General features: G+C 38.4%; 2 protein-coding genes across 4 annotated transcripts in view; both read left to right on the top strand.

Moving 5' to 3' along the window:
- The window catches only part of LOC122251493 (dietary and metabolic glutamate transporter), a 6,953-nt gene extending 586 nt beyond the window's left edge, over nt 1-6,367 (top strand). For 2 of the 3 annotated variants that reach the window (XM_086550100.1, XM_086550099.1), the window contains exons 3-9: nt 2,025-2,215; nt 2,368-2,598; nt 3,102-3,189; nt 3,365-3,663; nt 3,956-4,117; nt 4,651-4,783; nt 4,987-5,309. In XM_086550100.1, the coding sequence (XP_086406226.1) occupies nt 2,025-2,215; nt 2,368-2,598; nt 3,102-3,189; nt 3,365-3,663; nt 3,956-4,117; nt 4,651-4,783; nt 4,987-5,294 (1,412 nt within the window). In that variant the 3' untranslated portion in view covers nt 5,295-5,309. Of the gene's footprint in view, nt 1-2,024; nt 2,216-2,367; nt 2,599-3,101; nt 3,190-3,364; nt 3,664-3,955; nt 4,118-4,650; nt 4,784-4,986; nt 5,310-5,779; nt 5,910-6,260 lie in introns of those variants that run through there. The other variant, XM_086550101.1, reaches the window with a different exon arrangement.
- A 2,595-nt stretch (nt 6,368-8,962) lies between these two features.
- LOC122251494 (WD repeat-containing protein 46) lies at nt 8,963-20,265 on the top strand. Its single transcript, XM_043013487.2, has 10 exons — nt 8,963-9,079; nt 12,301-12,633; nt 13,217-13,328; nt 13,838-13,970; nt 14,242-14,521; nt 15,044-15,279; nt 15,986-16,142; nt 16,864-17,011; nt 17,376-17,515; nt 19,789-20,265. The coding sequence occupies exons 2-10, from the start codon at nt 12,301-12,303 to the stop codon at nt 20,086-20,088; spliced, it is 1,839 nt and encodes a 612-aa protein (XP_042869421.2). The 5' UTR covers nt 8,963-9,079; the 3' UTR covers nt 20,089-20,265.
- The last annotated feature ends 1,657 nt before the right edge of the window (nt 20,266-21,922 follow it).

Genomic DNA, 21,922 nt, shown 5'->3' with positions numbered 1-21,922 from the left:
TTATTATTTATTTCTTCGTCTATTTATTTACTGTACTAGATTGCTGTTTTTTTTCTACTGGTCTTTGGTTAAAGTGTAAACAAAGCAAGCAATTATTGGTTGGTATCATTAGCTATAAATGATAGATATGACCACACGCATTGAAAATAACACTGGGAATTGGAGCAATATGATAATGCGTTCTCATATAACATGACCCATGGTGGTCCAACTGCAGGCCCGTGAGCATTGATATTAATATATTAATATATGAAAAGAAAATTATTGCGATAATGATAAATAAGGATAAAAAGATAAAAATAAAACAACGGACCTGCGACTCTAAGCTTGTGCTGGCTTATGTCAATGTAATTTGGTTACGAGAATAAAACCATTTTCCATCCCTCTGGCAGGTGATATTATGACTAACATTCTTTATGCATATATTCAGAACTTTCAATGGAATCTATTTTGTCTCTGTACGCGCATGTAAAGACAATACATTGTGGTATTTGAACATTAGATATCTTCACAATCGGAACGCCAACCACAGCCAACCCGTCTGGGGAAAGATTACAAGCCCCCACGCCACAACAAGGCGACTCCTCGTCTGGTGGGTTATAAATACCTAGGAACTCCATTAGAGTCATAACAAATTTCAAAGCTGACAATTGTAAAACATAAACAATTGCCAAGTACTGCCGGGTATGTAGCTATATGATGAATCTCTATTTCATTATGTATTTCATACGGTTATATACCCTGAATTCATTGTGTAATAAATTCAGTAACACGAACAAGAAAGGAAAAATCACATTTCGCATTCCTGAAATCGAAATAATTTGCTGATTCAATTGCTTTACTCTTCTCTGCCTTTCATATTATTTGACCTTCAACAGTGCATCAAAGATTTTTTTTTACACATGAGAGAGAAGTTGGAAAAAAATCTTGATATATTTTATTTTATTTTACCAGCCCAGACTCTTATATGAGTGATAATCTACCTGCATTTTGCTAGTAGACTACCTTTACCTGCACATGTAGATAATGAGAACCAAGGGTCTTAAAAGACGATGCACAGTATTACAAGTTTGCCAGAAACACTGTCAGATACAACTGGACATTGTGGACGTTGCTGAGTTAATGATGATCAGACAGAAGTTAATGTGGATATTGTATGTGGTTTGGCCACATACAGGGGCATGTAGCTGGTTGACCTGATGGGTCTTGTCCAGCGTTACTCTGTCTGCATATGTTTGGGGCCCATGACACCTGAGCTATTAGTAGCCATCCTCGATTACTACCACAGCTCTTTCAGTAATGCTGCGGTTATGAGCTCCCTAAACTCTAGTTTGAACGTGCTTATTCTATGGTTGATCCGACCATAACAGGTCCTAAACCTCTTCCTCCATTTCTCTTATGATCCCAACCACTATCAGGGTTTGTGCCTTTAGGCTTATCAGCCACTGGTATCATGAGATTGTGTGCGTGTGGGAACTGTGTAGAAAAAAGTAGTTGCCATTTGACTTTAGACAAGAGTAACCAGCCGAATGACCTGATCTCGTTTGTCTTACAAGACCATTTATACACTAAGGCACCTGCACTGACCTCCCTGAAAGAGAGTGTACAGAGCCACTACCAAGATACCATACAGTAAAGCTTTTAGATAAGAGGCCACTTCTCAGTGGGAATGGAAATACCCCTGGAAGAGTCTTTCCAGAGAAAGAAACTTATGTTATCTCACCCCCTTCTGTCCTCTATTTGTTTTACAGGGGAAGGGATCACAGTTTCATTTCACATTGCCACCAGATATAGTCACATCGCTGATCTTCCCTAATCCAATCATATTCACATTTCCTTTTCTTCAAGATCACACCTTGTGTGACACTTTCGTGACATTACTTCACATTTCCTTTTCTTCAAGATCACATCTTGTGTGACACTTTCGTGACGTTACTTCTTATCCTCGCCCTCATTTGCCACTGGCAGTACAATGTAGTTTTCCTTGCCTATAGCTACACATTATGATTTATTGTGTTATACAGGTACATGCAGAACATGGATGGAATGGCATACCTTGAGTCTACTGGCATGGACTATAATGGCCATACTTACGGCCACAAGAGTTAGTCTTTCTATTGTTATCGTGGCAATGGTCCAGGGCCAACCGCAGACTAATACTTCAAGAGTGCCGGGTCGCCACAGCGATCAGCATATACAGGGAACACCTCTAGGGGTTAGCAATAATTTATATTCTGCGCATGCATGCATCATTTGTAGAAGCATATTGTACATGGGATAAATTGCATACATTACTTGACACATGCATTTACAAGGTGTAGTATTTAGCATTTAAAATCAAATTTAAGATACATTTTTTTCCCACAGGGCAGGTTCCCCTGGGACGAGCACACTCAGGGCCAGATCCTTGGAGCTTGTTACTATGGTTACGCCCTTAGCAATCCCGTAGGCGGGCGTCTGGCCGAGGTAATTGGCGGAAAATGGGTAGTTGGGATGGGTGCCCTGCTCACCGCTATGCTTACGTTCCTGGCGCCCTTGTGCGCTGGCATCGCTACCAATCTCTTCTTGACTCTCCTAGTGCTAAGGGGCGTCACAGAGGTAAGAGATTTTTATCACGCTTCAGTTGGCATTTATTGCGAGACTATATAGAGTATACAGGATACGTGAAATTGTGGATACGGTGTATCAATTTTAGGAGACATTACTATCTCTCTCTCTCTCTCTCTCTCTCTCTCTCTCTATCTGCAACGGAGTATTTATATATATATATATATATATATATATATGTATATTTATATATATATGTATATAGAGGTATATAAGAGTGTGTGTGGGTGTGTGTGGGTGTGTGTGTGTGTGCGCGTGTGTGTGTGTGTGTGTGCTTGTGTGTGTTGTGTGTGCTGTTGTGTGTGTGTGTGTGTGTTGTGTGTGTGTGTGTATTGTAATGTGGTGTGTGTGTGTGTGTATGTGTGTATGTGTATACATGCACATACACACACACACACACACACACACACACACACACACACACACACACACACACATATATATATATATATATATATATATATATATATATATATATATATATATATTTCCAGGGAGTTTGCTTCCCTGCCCTGACTTCCCTGCTGGCCGCCAGAGTGCCCCGCTCAAAGAGAGCCAAAGTCACTTCATTTGTGTATGGAGGTTGGTAGCCTTGTTGATTGTCTATTCAATTCTGAAACATACGAAACAGCGGGAAGATAAGCACCACATTCCTGAGGCCAAATGCTCATATCACATTACAGTTTCATCAGACATGAGAATATCAATTACCCGAATCAATACAGAATAAATCCCTGTCTCTCCCCATCCTTCGAAGGATTTCAGATGGGGATCGCCGTGAGCCTCGTTCTGTCCGGGTGGCTCTGCGACAACCACGCCCTCGGATGGCCGTCCACCTTCTATTGCTTCGGGGGCTGCGGCGTCCTAGTTGCAGGATTCTGGTTTTTGCTTCTGCAGGAGGATGAGGAGCAGTCGTTCCCTACCCATCCTCGAGGGCCGGGCAGTCCTAGAGCTCATGGGACGAGTATTCATGCCCTTTCAGGAACTTGTTATGACACTCGTAATAGTGTGGAAGTAGTTGACGTGACGGCATCTCTTCCTTACGAAGAGAATGCGGTAAGTTCAGAGTGCTTGTTAACTAATAGATCTTTAATGTTTCTGTCGTACAGTTTTAGTAATGATAAAGATAATGAATTCAGATAATCATACTAGTAATGACGATGAAGGGATAATAATGACACCAGTGACAATAATAATAATGATAATGACATTTGCGTGACTCTGTGTAATGCAGATAACAATTCCTAGAGACACAAGAAATGTTTCAGAAGTTCCTCCAAGGTACAAAGACTAGGAAACCAAGTCAAAACACTTGACACATGATTCCTGTTGTTTTCCCATAAAACAGGACACGACCCCAAAGGCAGAGTTCCCTTGGCGATCCGTGCTGACGTCAGTTCCTGTATGGTCGTTGTCAGCTATGCACATTGGCAGCAACTGGGGCCTGTACACATTCCTGACTGTCGTGCCCTCATTTCTCTCCAATATACTTCATTTCGACATGAACAGTGTGAGTCGGGATTTTTTTATTTTTCTATTATTGTATATTAGTTCTGAAGTGAACTCATTACCGTTTCACATGCTCAAAATGCTAAACGGAATGCCAAATAACCATAGCGTATATGCTACAATATGCGTAGGTTCATAATCCTATTTCTGATTGATGTTTTCTTTTGATATAAACTCATTTTGTTATCTGTGATTATGGCTTCCACCCAATGTCAGACTGATCTCATTTAAACAGCTTATAAAGCACAGCTTATAGATGTAAATCCATGTACCAGGGTAAACCACATTTAATCACTGTCACTTTGATTAACTGCAGTAAAACGCATTTCAAAAAGATAGAAAGCCCGAGAAACCCATAGAGTAAATTAATGAATTGAAAAAAAAACTTCCTTTAATTACGTAATGTAATAGTTCTTTCAGCTTCTCAGTCTATCTACTCTCATCTCAATACGTATCTGGTTGCTTAGTAATTTCACGATTCCGTTAGCAAAGAAACTCTAAAAGAAGCGCACGTGGTTCTGAAATGCTCCTCAGAATGGCTTGGTTTCGGCGCTTCCAAGTCTGTGCATGCTGGTCTTCAACCTCGTTTACAGTTCTGTTGTTGGTGCGGTCTCCAAGTCAGGGAGAATCACGACTGTAACGGTGCGAAGGGTTTCGACACTCTTTGGTAAGTGAAAATAATCTGTCGAATAAGTGCAAGACCATAACTCATGTCCTGATTCACTTGCCATGGCGTTTTTTCACTCACGTTTTGTAGAAAAGGTCAACATATTTTTTCGAAATACGGAAAATAGATCCATCAAAGATATAGAAAATATAGCATGTATTAACAGATGTAATGAAGTGATTTTCCTACACCTATTTACACAGGTGCAGGAGGCCCCATGTTGTGTCTGGTAGGCCTATGTTTCGTAGGCTATCGAAAAGACTTGATTGTGATACTACTCTGCATGGCTATGGGCTTTAAAGGTGCTATGTATTTAGGCTACATGTGCTCCCATCAGGATCTGACGCCTACTTACGCCGGTACATTGTTCGGTATTACAAATTGTCTGGCTACTATTCCTGGTTTCCTTGCACCAAGTATTGTCAGCATCATAACGCATGGGAATGTGAGTACTGTCTCCGTTTTCTCTGTTTGTTTTGCTGTTAGCTTAGGGATAACTATTCTTGTTTGATAGATGAGGGCGAAATATGAATGTTATTGTATAAACATATTGCATTTCACTTTTCATTAATATTTTAATCCATATTTATATCTATATCTCTCTATATATACATTTCTCTCTCTCTCTCTCTCTCTCTCTCTCTCTCTCTCTCTCTCTCTCTCTCTCTCTCTCTCTCTCTCTCTCTCTCTCTCTCTCTCTCTCTCTCTCTCTCTCTCTCTCTCTCTCTCTATATATATATATATATATATATATATATATATATATATTCATCTATATCTATATATATCTATATCTATATATATATATATATATATATATATTATATATATATATATATATACACATACATATATATATATATATATATATATGTATATATATATATATATATATATATATGATAATATATATATATATATATATATTTTTTTTTTTTTTTTACACACACATACACGTGTGTGTGTGTGTGTGTGTCATCAATTCTATATCAACAGCAAACTCTTAGCGCCTGGCAGTCTGTCTTCCTTCTAACGGCGGGAGTGTACCTCGTAAGTGGTACGATATACGTCTTAGGAATTTCTGTTGAGGTTCAGCCCTGGAATGATCCTCAGAATATCAAGGAAGGTAAATGGGTTAAAGGTTACATGTTCGAAAATGCCCCAGCATGTCTGAATAAAGATAGATAGGTGAGAAAAATAGAAAATAATTTAAAAAAATCATTAGTGCCTCTTTTCCTTAAAAAGAAAAAAAGAAAAAAAAACCAGAATACACTACAAAATCAGGTATATAAACCTGTTCAGTATTGAGTAATCGTTTATAACCTTAAAACTACCTCAAAAAAATTAACATATCATCTAATCAAATGTATTAATCTATATTCCAGATAACCTTTGATACCATACCTTATCATTTCCTCCATATCTTATAATTTCCTTCAGTAATACATCTTTATTAAATCTCTCCTTTTAATTCCAGACGAAAAACCCGATACTGGAACTGAGAAAACTCGCTTCTGACCGACAAGTTTCCTGGAATTTATTTTAAGATGAGTTCTCCCGTGACACAATAAAGATTTTTTTTAATTATATGTCTATGTGGCCATTAAGATATTCATCGTAGGTAAATTGTGTATGTTTATGTATGTGTGTATATATACATGCACGTACCTAAATATTTATCTAAGAATTGCATGATACGTATACATATGGGTATGTGCATGTATATATATGTGTATATGTATATATACATATATATGTATATATATATATATATATATATATATATATATATATGTATATATGTATATATATACATACATATATATATATATATATATATATATATATATATATATATATATGTATGTATATATATACATACATATATCTATATAATTATATATATATATATATATATACATATATATATATATATATATATATATATATATATATATATATATATATGTGTGTGTGTGTGTGTGTGTGTGTGTGTGTGTGTGTGTGTGTGTGTGTGTGTGTGTGTGTGTGTGTGTGTGTTTGCGCAAATATATGTATTATGTGTGCACACACACACACATATATATGTATGTGTGTGTGTATATTGTATATATATTATATATATATATATATACATACATACATACACACACACACATACATATATATATATATATTTATATATATATATATATATATATATATATATATATATATGTATATCACACACATATATATATGTATGTATATATATATATATATATATGTATATATATATATATATATATATATATATATATATATATATATGCATGTGTTTGAATGTGTGTGTGTGTGCATACATATAAACTTATATACATACCGAGGCTCCTTACAAATTACAAATTTAAGCGGTCTTGGTAAGGGTGCGTGGGCACTGTGACGTCAGTGCAGTTCAGCTGATCTGCTTGTACATGAACCTCCAGATCCAACAATGCTGCTTTGGAGTCATTTCACATCAAAATCGCAACGCATACTTCAAATGAGCTACGTTAGCCATGTATGCGTGTTATTAATAAATCTTTTACATCAGTTTCAAACCTTTTATTACCTTCTGAAGGTTTGGTTAAGATCTCACACTCGCAACAAGTCTCCTACAGGAAAGTTTGTTTACGATAACCAGCTGAGTGTTTCGAGTGAACGCGCGTACTGTTACTCTTCAGGACACGGACAATATCATCACTAAACAATTAATGTAGTGATGATGCAGCCCACCACCCACCTGGTTCCCTTGAAGCCTCCTCCACCTTGGCAGGGCCTCACTCAGCAGGCAGACCGCGTGAAGTTGTCCACTGTCCACCAGCGATATTTTATTCACTTATTTCAAGAATGCTGTGTCAAGACCTTAGTAATACATCCCCATTCATGACCGAGCGTTGATAAATTGGAAAGCATAATTCTATCCATTTCCAAGTGATTTGGAGTCATTGAACAAGTAAAAGCCAACCTTGCAACATACAAGAACATTAATATAAGCGAAAATCTAAGTAGGGGGAATGATATTTTTTAAAGGAGGTCAAAACAAGAAAATATTAAAGGAATAAATGAGGATCTCTAAACAAACAAGCACGTTTTCTATGAACGGAGACGGAAAAAGTATTAGCAGCTCAGACTAATGAAATTCTGAAAGACCCCGTGAGAGATGGCTTATTTTTAAGATTATTAGAACGAAACAAATAATTAAAACAGCACATGCATCACTGAAACCACATCTGACTTCTCTTTTGAAAATGCAACCATAGGAAGTAGAAACAACAGTATTTTGGGGAAAAATATTTGTATGAGGATAGTCATCAAAATAAATTAAGTGATGGGGGTATTTGGGCAAACTTAAGAATACTGGGAGAGGCAAAGTGACTGTTGAATATCTAAAAACTAGTTTCTCACAGCTGTGGTGACGTCGCTGGGAGTTTGACGATGAACAAATGCCATATAGTCGGGTATGCGGATAAAAAAGACTGTATGTACAAGCTAGAAGAGGCATTATTAATAACGAGAAAAAAACACCGAGCATTATTGAGAATCTGAACACAGATTCTCAAAATACAATCATTAATCGCAAACATAAAAAATAGAACGTGACGAATGGAAATACAGACACTTAATTTTCCAATTAGAGTTTTACTGATCAGTGGGGAAATACGAGACGGTATACTGTATATGCTAGACATAACATCCGTTCAAATTGTTATACGTTAATTTAAATATATGCGCGCGCGCACACACACACACACACACACACACACACACACACACACACACACACACACACACACACACACACACACACACACGCATGCAAGCACGCACGCACGCATGCACGCGCGCGCACGCACACGCACACGCACACGCACGAGCACGTACACATACATATACATAGAGGTTACGTATTCATATTTATACATATACAATAATACACCACGCACATACATGCGGTCATGTCCACTATTACAAGTTAGGACTTGTTTTCCCTCTCTAAAATGGGATATTAAAATATTCTGTGGTATCCGAATATTAATGAACTATAACATGTTATTTTACTCTCACTTCCATACAATAACAAGATTTTAAAACCAGAATTTTAGAAATATATACACCGAAATATTATTTATGTCAAAGCGGTAAAACGCCGGAAGTCTTAGCCCGCACACGTAAACACTAGACCCATGCTTCGATGAGACGACCGAGAGAGACGTGAAGTCTGACAACAAAAATTCCCTTTTACTTGAATTAGGGCAGACGTCGAGTTCCTTTAAGGTAATAGATATCTTATTTTCGGTGTTTAGTTCTTTGCTAGTGGTATTGTAGGTTTACAGTGTACTTAGATATGTGAATTCATTATGATATACGACCTGTGCATGTGACCACATCGGGTAATGCAGTAGTATGGTATGTATGATCTCTAAGGAGAAAATAAGGTATGCTTTTATTATTTATTCTTACTAGCAATTTAGGTTTCGATTGATTGCTTTCTAGAATGTTTTTGTAGTTTTAGATTGCCGTACCTAACTGTAGGGACGATATTGATTATGAGAATTAAGAAGGTGCAGTAGAGACTGGCAAATATTCCATATAAAATCACCATTTCTTTGCAAAATATCTTGTAATCTACATGGTTTGGTAAAATTCCAAGGGAAATTTTCCCAATAGCACCGCATCTCTAAATACTTAGCTAGGGTTAAGTGCAAAACCAGAAAAGGTTAGGTAGGTCATTAGGTCAAGATTTTGTAGACAAAATATGACCCAAAATCATATTTTACCCTTCAGTTTTCCTGATAAAGGGCGGTTCAGGAGGGGGGCAAAGTCCCTCCTTGGCTGGGGTTAACTACAAAACTAGCTGAGGTTAAGTAGGTATTATGGTTAAGATTTCATAGAGTGAATATGCCCCTAAATCATATTGAACCCTGCTTTTTCCCTAATATACTTCATGCCCTCCCCTATCATTTAGATTGTGGGGTACTGGGGGGGAGGGATCATAGGCAAAGTCAACTACACATGGGTAGTAGAGGTTGAGAGTAATCCATATCTACCAGTTTCATGTTATGTAGCAACGTGGCACTATTTGCGAAATTTACCCCAGTATATATATATATTTTTTTTGCACAAACCCTTAATTTTCATGTTAGCTCATCCCCCCTCTCTTCCCATACCGATTTGTCAATTAACCTTCTGCTTGGACTGTCAATGTATAACTCGCACTGAAACCAATATAATTAATACACGCATCTTTAGAATACGACAACCAGTTCTTAATTGGCTGGAAGACTCAAAGGAGCCGCAGTGATTACTGTATTTCTCCAATAAGTGACATCTTTATTTTCAACTTGTTTCAGAAATGTCATAGATGAAAAGTGTCTTAGATCTTATTATCTTGATTCAATATACTCATGAAGGCTGCATTATCATTAAGTGAAACTGTACCCTTGATTTTGTATTTTTTATGTTTATTCATAATGGGACATCCATTAGAAAGGATTTAGAGCTTGGACTTTAAGAGCTCTACCAGTTCTATCTTACCAAAATATATGTGTTGCAGGACCAATAGTGGACCATGCAAAGATTGGAAAAAATGAAAATGATATTTGTAAAGAACTAATTAAACTATTAGGTATAAAAGATAGGCTCAGGAAAGGAAAGGTACCAGTCAGAGTTCCTTTTTGCCAGAATATACATGGGGGAAGGGTCGTTGATTTATACAGAAGGCTGGGAGGTCACAGTGAGTACTTTTAGCTGTGTTAGTGTATAGTATAGTATGCAGAAAGTAAACAAACCAGTTCAGGTTCCATCTGGGCAGAATATTTGTGTTCAAGGTTAGTTGGCCTTTGTTAGAGAGTCAAAGTCACAATAGGTTGTTGCTAGAGGTTAGTAGCTATAATATGCTGGCCATGGCAACCATTGTTTGACAGTGCTGACTTACTACAGGATGATAATGTCCCTAATATTTGGGAAGGATATACTAAGCTTTTAAAGTTTACCAATGAGTTACAGAGCAAAGGGGTAGTACAAGCATTTTAGCACTCTTTTCCACCTTTGTGGGACTGAGTCAGCACTGGCTGTGGTTGCAGTAAGCAGGAGGGGAATGTCAACCCCCTATCCCCAGTGGAAACCATTTTGTCCCTCGAGCTGGGCAAGAACATAAACATTTTGAGTAGAAGGTTCACTTGTTACCATGAGTTAACCAGATAGGTACCAATATAAGACATATTTTATAGATCTATCACATGCTTGATATGTGGTTCATATTAGGTACATTCTTTAATATTGAGAATCTACTATTAGTATTGACACTATGCATAAGACTATTAACCCATTCGCGCCAGACGACGTGCTGACACGTTTCGTGTTTTTACGTCAGATGCCGGTGACAAGATATCTGGGCAAGGCTGGCGCTCGGGGTGAGCGAGTGGGCAGTCCAGGCTTGCGGCTTGTGCACCTGAGAATCTCAAGGCGTTAGGCTTATGTGTTCGAAACCCCCAGCATTACGACCATTCAGAGCCGGAATCGCCCCGACGTGAATGGGTTAACCCATTCACGCCGGGGCGGAATTTCGCCTACTCCCGATAATGCCGGGAAGATTTCAAGCGCGCAACCGTTCGTGCCGGGGTGTTTTCCCGCTGCGCGCGGTCGCTCTGACGCTCGCAGAGCGTTTTTCACTCACCCTATCCTTATGGTTTGCGTGATTGCGTCTAAAGTGTAATCATGTGTAGAAAGTAGTGTTATGTTCAGAGGATGTATATCAGTCGAAAAAGATGTTATAGCACTGTTTTTTTAGTGTTATTCTATTGAACTTTTTCCATATTCTTTACTCCTATGTTGTAATACCAATGGGAAGTGGAAGCATTCTTCTAGTGAGGTAACAAACATAGTTTTTTTTTTCAATTTTTTTTTCTTCCTAAACGAAAAGAAAGAGAATATGAACAACCATACATGTGCATACAAGTGAATGCAAGTAACAGCAATGTTTTTTCAAGTGTCATTTTCTTTTAGTGGGGCAACAAAAAGATGTTATATAATTTTTTTTTTTTTTTTTTTTTATTCCTCGGCCAATTACAATTGATTTTACGATAGCCTTTCGACTCAGATCATCATATTCAACAAATCAGAAACAGAAATCACCATGCCGTAATCAAGATTACGTATGTACCTGAGACGTCATTCATATTACGTTATATCCCATTTTCTACTATTTAGAAGGATAAACTAAAGTAGCTAAGACAAATCAAGTATGAAAATCGAATTGTACTAAGAATAATCTATCATTCTAATGCGGACGTTTCAGCACGTCGCTACTGGCCTCCCGGCGCGCGGGCCGAAAATGTAGCACGTGCCAGGACGTCACCCGGGTCCGGGGCTTTTTTCGACCACGTGTCAGCACGTCAACCGGCGCGAATGGGTTAAGAGAGAGAGAGGGAGAGTGGGCCGGGGGCAGGCAAAAGTTTAATCATATTAAAGTATAGCTAAATCTCCATTTTTTCCAGATGTCTGCCAAAGTCAAGAAAGAAGGAGGGAGTGGCAAATCTGCAGGGAAGTCTTCAGCAAAAAATAAGGGCAAATTTGAGGGTGGGAAAGTGGGCAAGAAGAAGCATGGAGACCAAGGGGCTGGCAAGTTCAAGGGGAGGAAAGGCAGCGGAACGTTCACTGGGAAAAAGCCCGGCAAGCCTGCATGGGGGAAACCCGGACAAGCAGATAATTGGAGAGCTGACCAAGGAGGCAAGTGGAAAACAAGGAAAGAGCAGAGTGAAAAATTCCCAGGACGGAAGGTGGTCGACCCAAAGTTGCTAGAAAAGTACAACAGAGGAGAAGGCGTTAATGTGAGTATGTGATGGTTCATGTTTCAATGATATATGAAAGTGATCGTCAGAATTCCATGAAATTGAGATACATTTAGAAATATATACTCAAACCATTAAGTTATAAGAATGCCATAAACCCTGGATAGATGGTATATTTGATGCTTTATAATTGTATGGTAATGTTATTGTGTGAGTTCACTCTGGTCAGATCATGATTAATGCCAGACACTATATACTGTTTTGAATATATCTGGAAATTTTTGTTTGGACAAGTTAGCCAAAGACCATCAGGGGGTTTAAACTCTTTTGTTAAGATCTGCTGTGATATTTTGCTATTTTGCATCTTTTTATACTTTTTTCTGTTTTTTACTTATTTGAAAACTTTGCATAATCAAATGATTTTCTCTTTCAATGCAGAAAGATTCCCATCAAATTTTAAAGAATTGTACAAGTATGAATACACATTCAGTCTTGTGTTAACTTATTGACAACCCCTATGCAGCAACATGCTTTTACTATCTATATTCATAGTGATATTTTATAGGTTATATTATAATTGCGGTTGCTATTATGATATTTACTTTTATTATTACTTTTACAGGTTAACAGTATTAAAAGATGGAATGCACCAATGGTTCACAAAATAAAGTTGAAAGAACAGAAGCTCAAGGAAGCAGAGGAAGAGACAGCAAGAGCAGAACTTCTGCTCACAGGTGTGTTATGGAGTTCTGATTGTTATTAGTAGGTGGAGAATGAAAGTTTTTATTGTTATGATTATGATCCGGCTTCAAAATCGTTGTTGTTATTATTATTATTATTATTGTTTTTGCTATTATTATAACTGATGATATCATTATTATTATTATTTTTTTTATTATTATCATTATTATTGTTATCACCATTATCATCTTTATCCATTTTATCTTTGTTATTTGTAGTGGTAATAATATTATCAGAGTAAAAAAATTTAAGTATTAACCCATTCCCGACGGGGGAATTCTAGCCTTGAATGTCCAAATGCCGGGGCGTTCGAATTATTAGGCCTAAATCAATTGAATGGCTGGCACAATACTGTGCCGCCCGGCAACTGGGCTTTTGAATGCGCGGTACACATGCTGTACCACCCGTCCTGTGTGGGTTAAATGTAACATTGTTATTGCCATAAACCTTTTTACCATAAGATAAATCTTATCATTTTCTTTTTTCTATCTTTTTTTTTCAGAATCCAGTGGCCAGTTAGAAGCACAAGAAGGCATGTACACTGCTCACATCACACAGACAGATATTAAAAACGCAGTCGACATCACAACGGCAGCTAAGGGATTTGACCTCAGATTAGATTGTGGTCCCTATCAGTGAGTGGGCTTTACTTGTTTATTTATTCATCTATTTATTGAAAATTTTGCACTTCTTTTATAATTTCTATTTTTATTGTTCACTTTCTTTTTGGGTATATTTCCATTTTCTTGTTCTCTTGGTTTGGTTTATTTCACTCCCCTCCCCCCACTGTTCACTTTCTTTCTTTACATATTAGTGTTTTGATGTTTGTAATAATTTTCAGAAACTGTATTTATGGTGTACCTTGTGTGCTTCCTTGTGATGTGACACTGTTTTCCTGCTACACAGAATGGATTACACACGCAATGGTCGCCACCTGCTGATTGGGGGCAGGAAGGGCCACCTGGCCTCCTTTGACTGGATCACCAAAAAGCTCCACTTTGAAACCAATGTGATGGAGTCCATCCATGACCTGTGCTTCCTCCACACTGAGCGAATGATGGCTGTGGCGCAGAAACAGTGGGTCTACATTTATGACAATCAGGGCATTGAGCTCCATTGTCTCAAGATGATGCACCGGACTCTACGACTGGAGTTTCTGCCGTATCACTTCCTCCTGTGTGCAAGTGTAAGTGCTGGGGCCTCTTTGTTTATTTAGTATGATTTTTAAAAAAGTTTTATTCCCTTATGTGCATTTATGTTTCTGTCTTGCAAGAGGCTAGAGATTTGGAAGCATGAAAGAAACTGTGATGTACTGATCCAAGTTTCAAATTTTCAAAATATCACTATGTGATTGTTATGAATGCCTTCTCATAGTTTAGGTGTGAGAAGACTTGTATTTTGTCACACCATATGTTCTGTTTTTTTAAATATTAAGATGAAATGAAGACTATTATTTCTTGCACCTAGGAGTTACACCAAATTGGGTATTAGGTGTGCATTTTGATGATTATAGCATGGCTTATTGGTATTACTGTTTTATTTGCACAAAAAGAATGTAAGAGGGTTAATAAGAATAAGCGAAGATAAATTTGATTGTGTATGTAATCCTAAGTGATTACTTATTACATCCATTCCTCAGTGTCTTGTGATAAAATGGAAATAATGATAAGAAATTTCTTTCTTTTTTTTTACTTCTCTCTCCCTTCAGAATGAGACAGGCTTTCTCTGCTGGCTTGACATATCTCTCGGTAAAGAGGTAATCCGGACAAGAACTGGCAAGGGACGCTTAGGAATCATGTGCCAAAACCCTTACAATGCAGTGCTGTGCTGTGGCCATTCGAACGGCACTGTGACAATGTGGACCCCCAACAGTCGTCAGCCGGTAGCGTCGGTTCTGTGCCATAGTCAGCCACTCAGAGCAATTACTGTTGATCCTACTGGAAGGTAAAACTTGCTTGCTGATTGAATTGATGATGCCAATATAGGTTGCACAGAGTGTGCTTGTTTGAACTGCTAAAATGTGTTTGCTGATGTGATTGATGATGTAGTTATGGGTTTAGTGATGTATAAGTAATGCATCCACTGTTGGGCCACATTAGGTGACATTATTAGATGTTTTATCATATTGCAGTATATATTTTATCATATTGTGGTATATATTGTATGGCTGTAATAGTCAAACAGGCCAAACACAAAGGTTTAGGAAGGAGGAGGCCCAGTGGCGGTGTAGAATCAGCACTTTAGGCCTCACAAAAGTTTTTTTGTGCTTACAAAGCCAAATTTTCAAGAATAAATGTGGCTGTGAAAATGTATCAAGTATACATTTTAGGAATTGAACTTTCTTGGCACCAGATTAAATTTATCTCAATGGTTTTGTTACTGAAAATTTGGTACTACCTAATACTATTAATGTAGATAAAGAAAATAGATATGAAAACTGATTGTTACAAAGTTTTGAAAAGATCAGTTCTTAAAAATGTGCATGCAAATTTCTCTGGTTTTAGATGAGCTTGCAGGCAGCAATTAGACTCTTTAGCAATGCCTGTGCATACATGTATGTGTATGTATGCCCATGCACATATATTATGTATTTGCCTTGTATTTATTATTATTATGAAATGTATTTTAAGTTCTTTTTCGTCACCCGCAGGTACATGGCAACAGCAGGAGTGGACCGGCAGCTGAAGATCTGGGATGTGCGCAACCTCGGCGAGTGCATCAGGTCCTACCGCATCAACACTGGAGCCTCTAACCTTGCCTTCTCCCAGAAGGGCCTGCTGGCGGTGTCAATTGGGAATGTGGCTGAGGTGAGTCTTCTCGTTGGATGTTGGAAGTCAGAGTGGGTCTTTGTTTTGCTTCCACTGTGCCAAGTTTTATGGTGTAGAGTGACGATTCTTAAAGGTAAATTGTTTGCATTTGTTGTTGTTGTTATAGCAAGTTGATTAGGAAAACTCAAGTGTTGTATTCACTTTAAAATTTGTGGGGAGGAAGTTTGGTGAAGTTGGATTATCCTCTATTGTTTTGGTAATTGATTGGGTTTACTTATAGATGGCTCCACAAGTGCTTAGTCATTTTATTACTATTTATACTGTTATTGATGTTTTGATGATTATTATTATTTTAATGAGGATGATAATAGTAATGGACATAAAGACTTTTTTAAAAAAATTCAAGGACTGGGCATAGTAATTGACTTCTTGCTGACAAAGCACTTGTGTAGCATACTATTGTAAAAAAAAAAGCTGAGTCAGCAGTGCATGTTCATGGTATCATTGGGTTGACAAGAGAATAGCTTGTTAGTAACCTTAAATTTCTTGTGTATGTTCTTTTTTACTTATTTGTATCTTAATATAATTTTGTCTTGGGTTGATGCAAGAGCATTTTAGTTGTTTCTTTCAAGGTTTTCTTTTTTAGGGATTTTGCTTTATTTTGAATATTTAACACATTGTATATTTTACTAGGAAGTTGATCTCAAGAATCACTCTTGAAAACCATCAGTCCTTACTAGTTACACAGTTTTCTTCCTAGGTTTACAGAAATGTCTTGCACGGAGGATGCAACAGACCGTACATGCAACACAAGGGCAGAAGCACCATTCATGGCATGCAGTTCTGTCCCTATGAGGACGTGCTTGGTATCTCTACCTACCATGGCTATTCGAGTCTTATCATTCCAGGTTTGTCAGAACATGTCTATTGGCTTGTTTGTGTTTTATTTGTTTTAAGAGTAAATGTGAATTTTAAGCCATTACCAGGCACTTGTATAGATTGTTTTATTTTATTTTCTTCTTCTTCTTCTTATTATTATTATTTTTTTTCAACCCATAGATTGTGATAGTTGGTCACTTTAGAAGAAAGTATTGATAATTTTAAAGACATTACTTATTTGGTATTTAAGTCATGTATTTTCTTGAAAAGGGAATGTTACCAAGTTACAGCTCTGTAACAGCACCGATCACAACCGTAGTCCGTATACTTATCATTTATCATTATCATTATACTTGCACCTGTCGTTATCATTCACACCATACTCCTTTTCAGGTGCTGGAGAACCCAACTATGATGCTTTAGAAGCCAATCCATACATCAGCTCATCAGGTCGTCGAGAGGCCGAGGTCAAGTCTCTCTTAGCAAAGGTGCCGTCAGAACTCATCACGCTAGACCCCACAACCATCTGCCAGGTATGGACTATGGATTGGTTGTTGAATGCACTATATATTGAGAGAATGAGTGAGTGAGTGAATGAGTGATTGAGTGGGTACACATGAAAGGTCAATAACTTTTTGAGCATGATTTCTTGTAAGTGTTCTCTGCACTTGATAATACTATGTTACATGATGTTGAGACTCACTACTGTTGTGCTGTAGCTGGCAGTCAGCATACAATAATTTTGTTTGGTCGCCATTATGAAAATAAGCACAATTATCTGACGCTCATGACGCTCATAACTTAGTTCAAATACAGTAACTGTACAAATGAGGAAACAGTAACATATACGGCATTTGTAGTATAATTATGTTCTAAGCTGTCACATTCAAGAAATCTATAGTGTAAGATTGCTCATGATATTGTAATTGTTATTTTCATTATAAAATTTATGAATAACAATCAATGTGGTCCTAATTATAATGCACAGGGTTTTTTATATAGAGACATATTAAGTACACACAGCAAATGCAAGAGTGAATTTTGAACTTCAAGGAAACGGATTTCAAGTTGTCAAATTGCCATAATTAAAAGAAAAAATAAGTAAAAAATAATGAACAAGTGATCAGTCTATTACATTTCTGGAAAAGCGTACATAAAATATACTCTAGAGCAAGGATTCAGCATATATTTACCACATCATACATCACCTGTAGGACTTTTCATTCTAGTCAAAATTTGGTAAGGAAGGGTTATTGATGTCACAGAAAGTGTGAAGATAGAAAGAGATGGGGAAGCATACTGAAATGTTTGTTTTACACACACCGAGGTTCTGTGCCATGCTTATATAAGATATGGTCACACCTATTGTTCAGATATAAATTTCTCTGTAATTAGAACAGATGTTGACAAGTGTCTAGTGGTTGCAACATGAATATCATTCCATAAATATTACATTCTCCTCTTTTACACAATTACTGTGTTTGTATAGAGTTATGTTAGTAAGATCGTTGTGATGACTTTCACAATGGTCACTCGTTTATATATGTTGATATAGGTTATCTGCCATGCTGACTGCCAGCTGCAGTGCAACAGTTGCTGATTCTGCTGACTTTCATGTGTACCTGATTGTATCTAAGTGAAGTGCTTTACTTTACGAACTGTATTTTTATTGTTATTGTTTGTGTGGAAATTTTAAGTCTTGGTTCTTATTCTTATTTTCCCCCTTTTCTCTTCCCACCCCAACCAATCATTCTGCTTCTCCTTTCCTTTTCTCTTCTCTTTCCTATTCCCATTCCCATTCCCATTCTATCTCTCTCTCTCTCTACTATCTCTTTCTCTCTCTCTCTCTCTCTCTCTCTCTCTCTCTCTCTCTCTCTCTCTCTCTCTCTCTCTCTCTCTCTCTCTCTCTCTCTCTCTCTCTCTCTCTCTCTCTCTCTCTCTCTCTCTCTCTTTTTCTATTTTTTCCTCCCTCTCCTCTCTCTTCTCTCCTCTCTCCTCTCTCCTCTCTCCTCTCTCCTCTCTCCTCTCTCCTCTCTCCTCTCTCCTCTCTCCCTCCTCTCTCTCTCCTCCCTCCCTCCTCTCTCCCTCCTCTCTCCCTCCCCTCTCCCTCCCCTCTCCCTCCTCTCTCTCTTCCTCCTCTTTCTCCCTCCTCTTTCTCCCTCCTCTCTCCCTCCTCTCTCCCTCCTCTCTCCCTCCTCTCTCTCTCTCTATATCTCTCTCTCTCTCTCTCTCTCTCTCTCTCTCTCTCTCTCTCTCTTCTCTCTCTCTCTCTCTCTCTCTCTCTCTCTCTCTCTCTCTCTCTCTCTCTCTCTCTCTCTCTCTCTCTCTCTCTCTCTCTCTCTCTCTCTCTCTCTCTCTTCTTCTTTTTTTTTCCTCCCTCTCCTCTCTCCTCTCTCCTCTCTCCTCTCTCCTCTCTCCTCTCTCCCTCCTCTCTCTCTCCTCTCTCCCTCCTCTCTCCCTCCTCTCTCCCTCCCCTCTCCCTCCCCTCTCCCTCCTCTCTCCCTCCTCTCTCTTCCTCCTCTTTCTCCCTCCTCTCTCCCTCCCCTCTCCCTCCTCTCTCCCTCCCCTCTCCCTCCTCTTTCTTCCTCCTCTTTCTTCCTCCTCTTTCTTCCTCCTCTTTCTTCCTCCTCTTTCTTCCTCCTCTTTCTTCCTCCTCTTTCTTCCTCCTCTTTCTTCCTCCTCTTTCTTCCTCCTCTTTCTTCCTCCTCTTTCTTCCTCCTCTTTCTCCCTTTTCTCTCTTTCCCACCTCATGATGAACGGAAACCCAACCTCATTCTCCTCTTCCCCCCCCTCCCTCACGCCGCAGGTGGACACGCCGACCCTGGAGGAGCGCATCGAAGCCAAGAAGACGCTGCTCCACGTCCGGGCGCCGCAGATCGACACCAAGCCGCGCTACCGCATGAAGGGCAAGAGCGGGTCCGCCACCATGTTCAAGCGCAAGCAGAAGATCAGAGACGACGCCCAGCGGGAATACCTGAAGACGGCGCTCCGGCAGCAGGAAGACGCGGGGCTGGGGAAGGATTACTTCAAGAAGAAGGACGGGCAGGAGCAGGAGGGGCCGCCCGCCATTCTCGATCGGTTCAAGCCGAAGGCGGCGAGGAAATAACATCGTTTGAAGGGATTAGAGGATCGGTGGTGAAATTTATTATTATTATTATTATTATTATTATCATTATTTGCTTTTTTTGTGTAAATGTAAGTATTATATTATGACTAGCATTTTGTATGTACATGTCTGAAACTGTATTGTTGAGAATTGAAATAAATATTACATTTTTTTTCATCCCTGAAGTCTTTCTTTCAGTTCGTATAGTTTAATTAGCACAAATTAAGAAAATGCATCTGATATCTTTTCATCAAATGGGGTTGCATAGTTTGCATTATTTCAAATAGCATTCAGATGCCAAATATTAAGTCAAGGAGCAAGGTAGGAATTTAGAAGGGAGGCAAGACAAGTACTTGCCAAGAAACACATTCGTAAAGGAGATATACAGTAGCATTTGTGTGGGCATACTTTCGTGTTTGTTTTTGTAGCTGTTCAAGCGAGTGGGTGAGAGTATGAGGAGATGATTTGCATGTGTGAGTGCGCCATTGTGTGTGTTTATGACCACTCTTACTCTGCAAACATTTGGTCTCGGAATCTGATGTTTATTGCGGGTAAGATGCGAAGTTAAAACAAGAGATGTTTATGAGGGGAAACCTCTACAAGGTCAGATGTGAAGGTGTGTACGGCGTCGGGTGAATAACAGCGCGCGTTACTTTTAAACATCTTAAACCACGGTCTAAAGATCGAAAGAACGACTAGTTGCCATATCGCAGAAAGTAAGTTTCGCTTTATATCGGAAAAGGAGGCGGGATGTTAGCTTAACACTTTTAAAAAATAATTAGCTACTGAAAAAAAGAACAATGAAAATAGTCAAAAGAGTGTCTGAAGGTTATTTTCAATATAAATGATTTTAGAAAGTAAGTACATAAACATGGTTAAGAAGGGATGGTTGGACTGAAAATGACTAATTCTTCCCTTACTCATACTATGTAATTCTAAAGACAACTGTACCAACACTAAAATAAAGGTTCTCAGTACGCTAAATGTGATTTGCTTTAGAAAATGTGAATCGAATACAGGCAGTTAAGATGCGATAATGAGAGAGGGAGGGGAAGAGAGAGAGAGAGAGGGTGGGGGGCAAGGAGGGAGGGAGGGGGAAGAGCTGGAGAGAGATAGAGAGACGAGACAGCAAGGAACGCAGCGGGATACGATGACTCCGGCTGTGTTTAGCAGTAGGTGTCCTATTGCCGAAGTACACGTGTCTCAAATTTACAATGCTAATACCTCACTGGTTTACCCCCTTTGGCACTGCCTGGCATATTCATACGCTGACCCGCTAACAGACTCGGTGTTTGACGGCAATGCATATGCAAAACCGAGTAGCACCATAAAGACGGCCGTTCGTCACTGAAACGACTGTTTACGAGAAATTAAGAAAAATCACTTCACTTATGAATAATAATGCCCTTTGAGGAAGCATAAGTCACCTGGAGATGTCTAAGCATGGAATGCCGAACAGAAGGGTAACAAATACTTTTTTAATCTGATATTTCTATCTTCAATATAAGGAGGTAAAAGCAGTAGAACTCATAATTGTGAAATGAATAGAGAGCAGTATATTTAGTAAGTATGAAGGAAAATAACTAAGTGTTGAAAATAATAACAACAATAACTACTACTACTACCACCATTACTACACTACTTGTACTATTACTGCTACTACTATTACTACTACAATTACCACTACTTTTAGACTACTTGTACTATTACTACTACTACTTCTACAACTACTACTATTACTACTACAATTACCACTACTTGTACTCTTACTGCTACTACTACTACTACTACTACTACTACCGCTACTTTTACACTACTTGTACTACTACTTCTA

This window comes from Penaeus japonicus, unplaced genomic scaffold, assembly GCF_977035675.1.
Source record: "Penaeus japonicus unplaced genomic scaffold, GWHDUDI00000001_assembly GWHDUDI00000023, whole genome shotgun sequence".
NCBI classification, from domain to species: Eukaryota; Metazoa; Arthropoda; class Malacostraca; order Decapoda; family Penaeidae; genus Penaeus; species Penaeus japonicus.
This window is presented reverse-complemented; position numbering and strand designations above follow the sequence as displayed.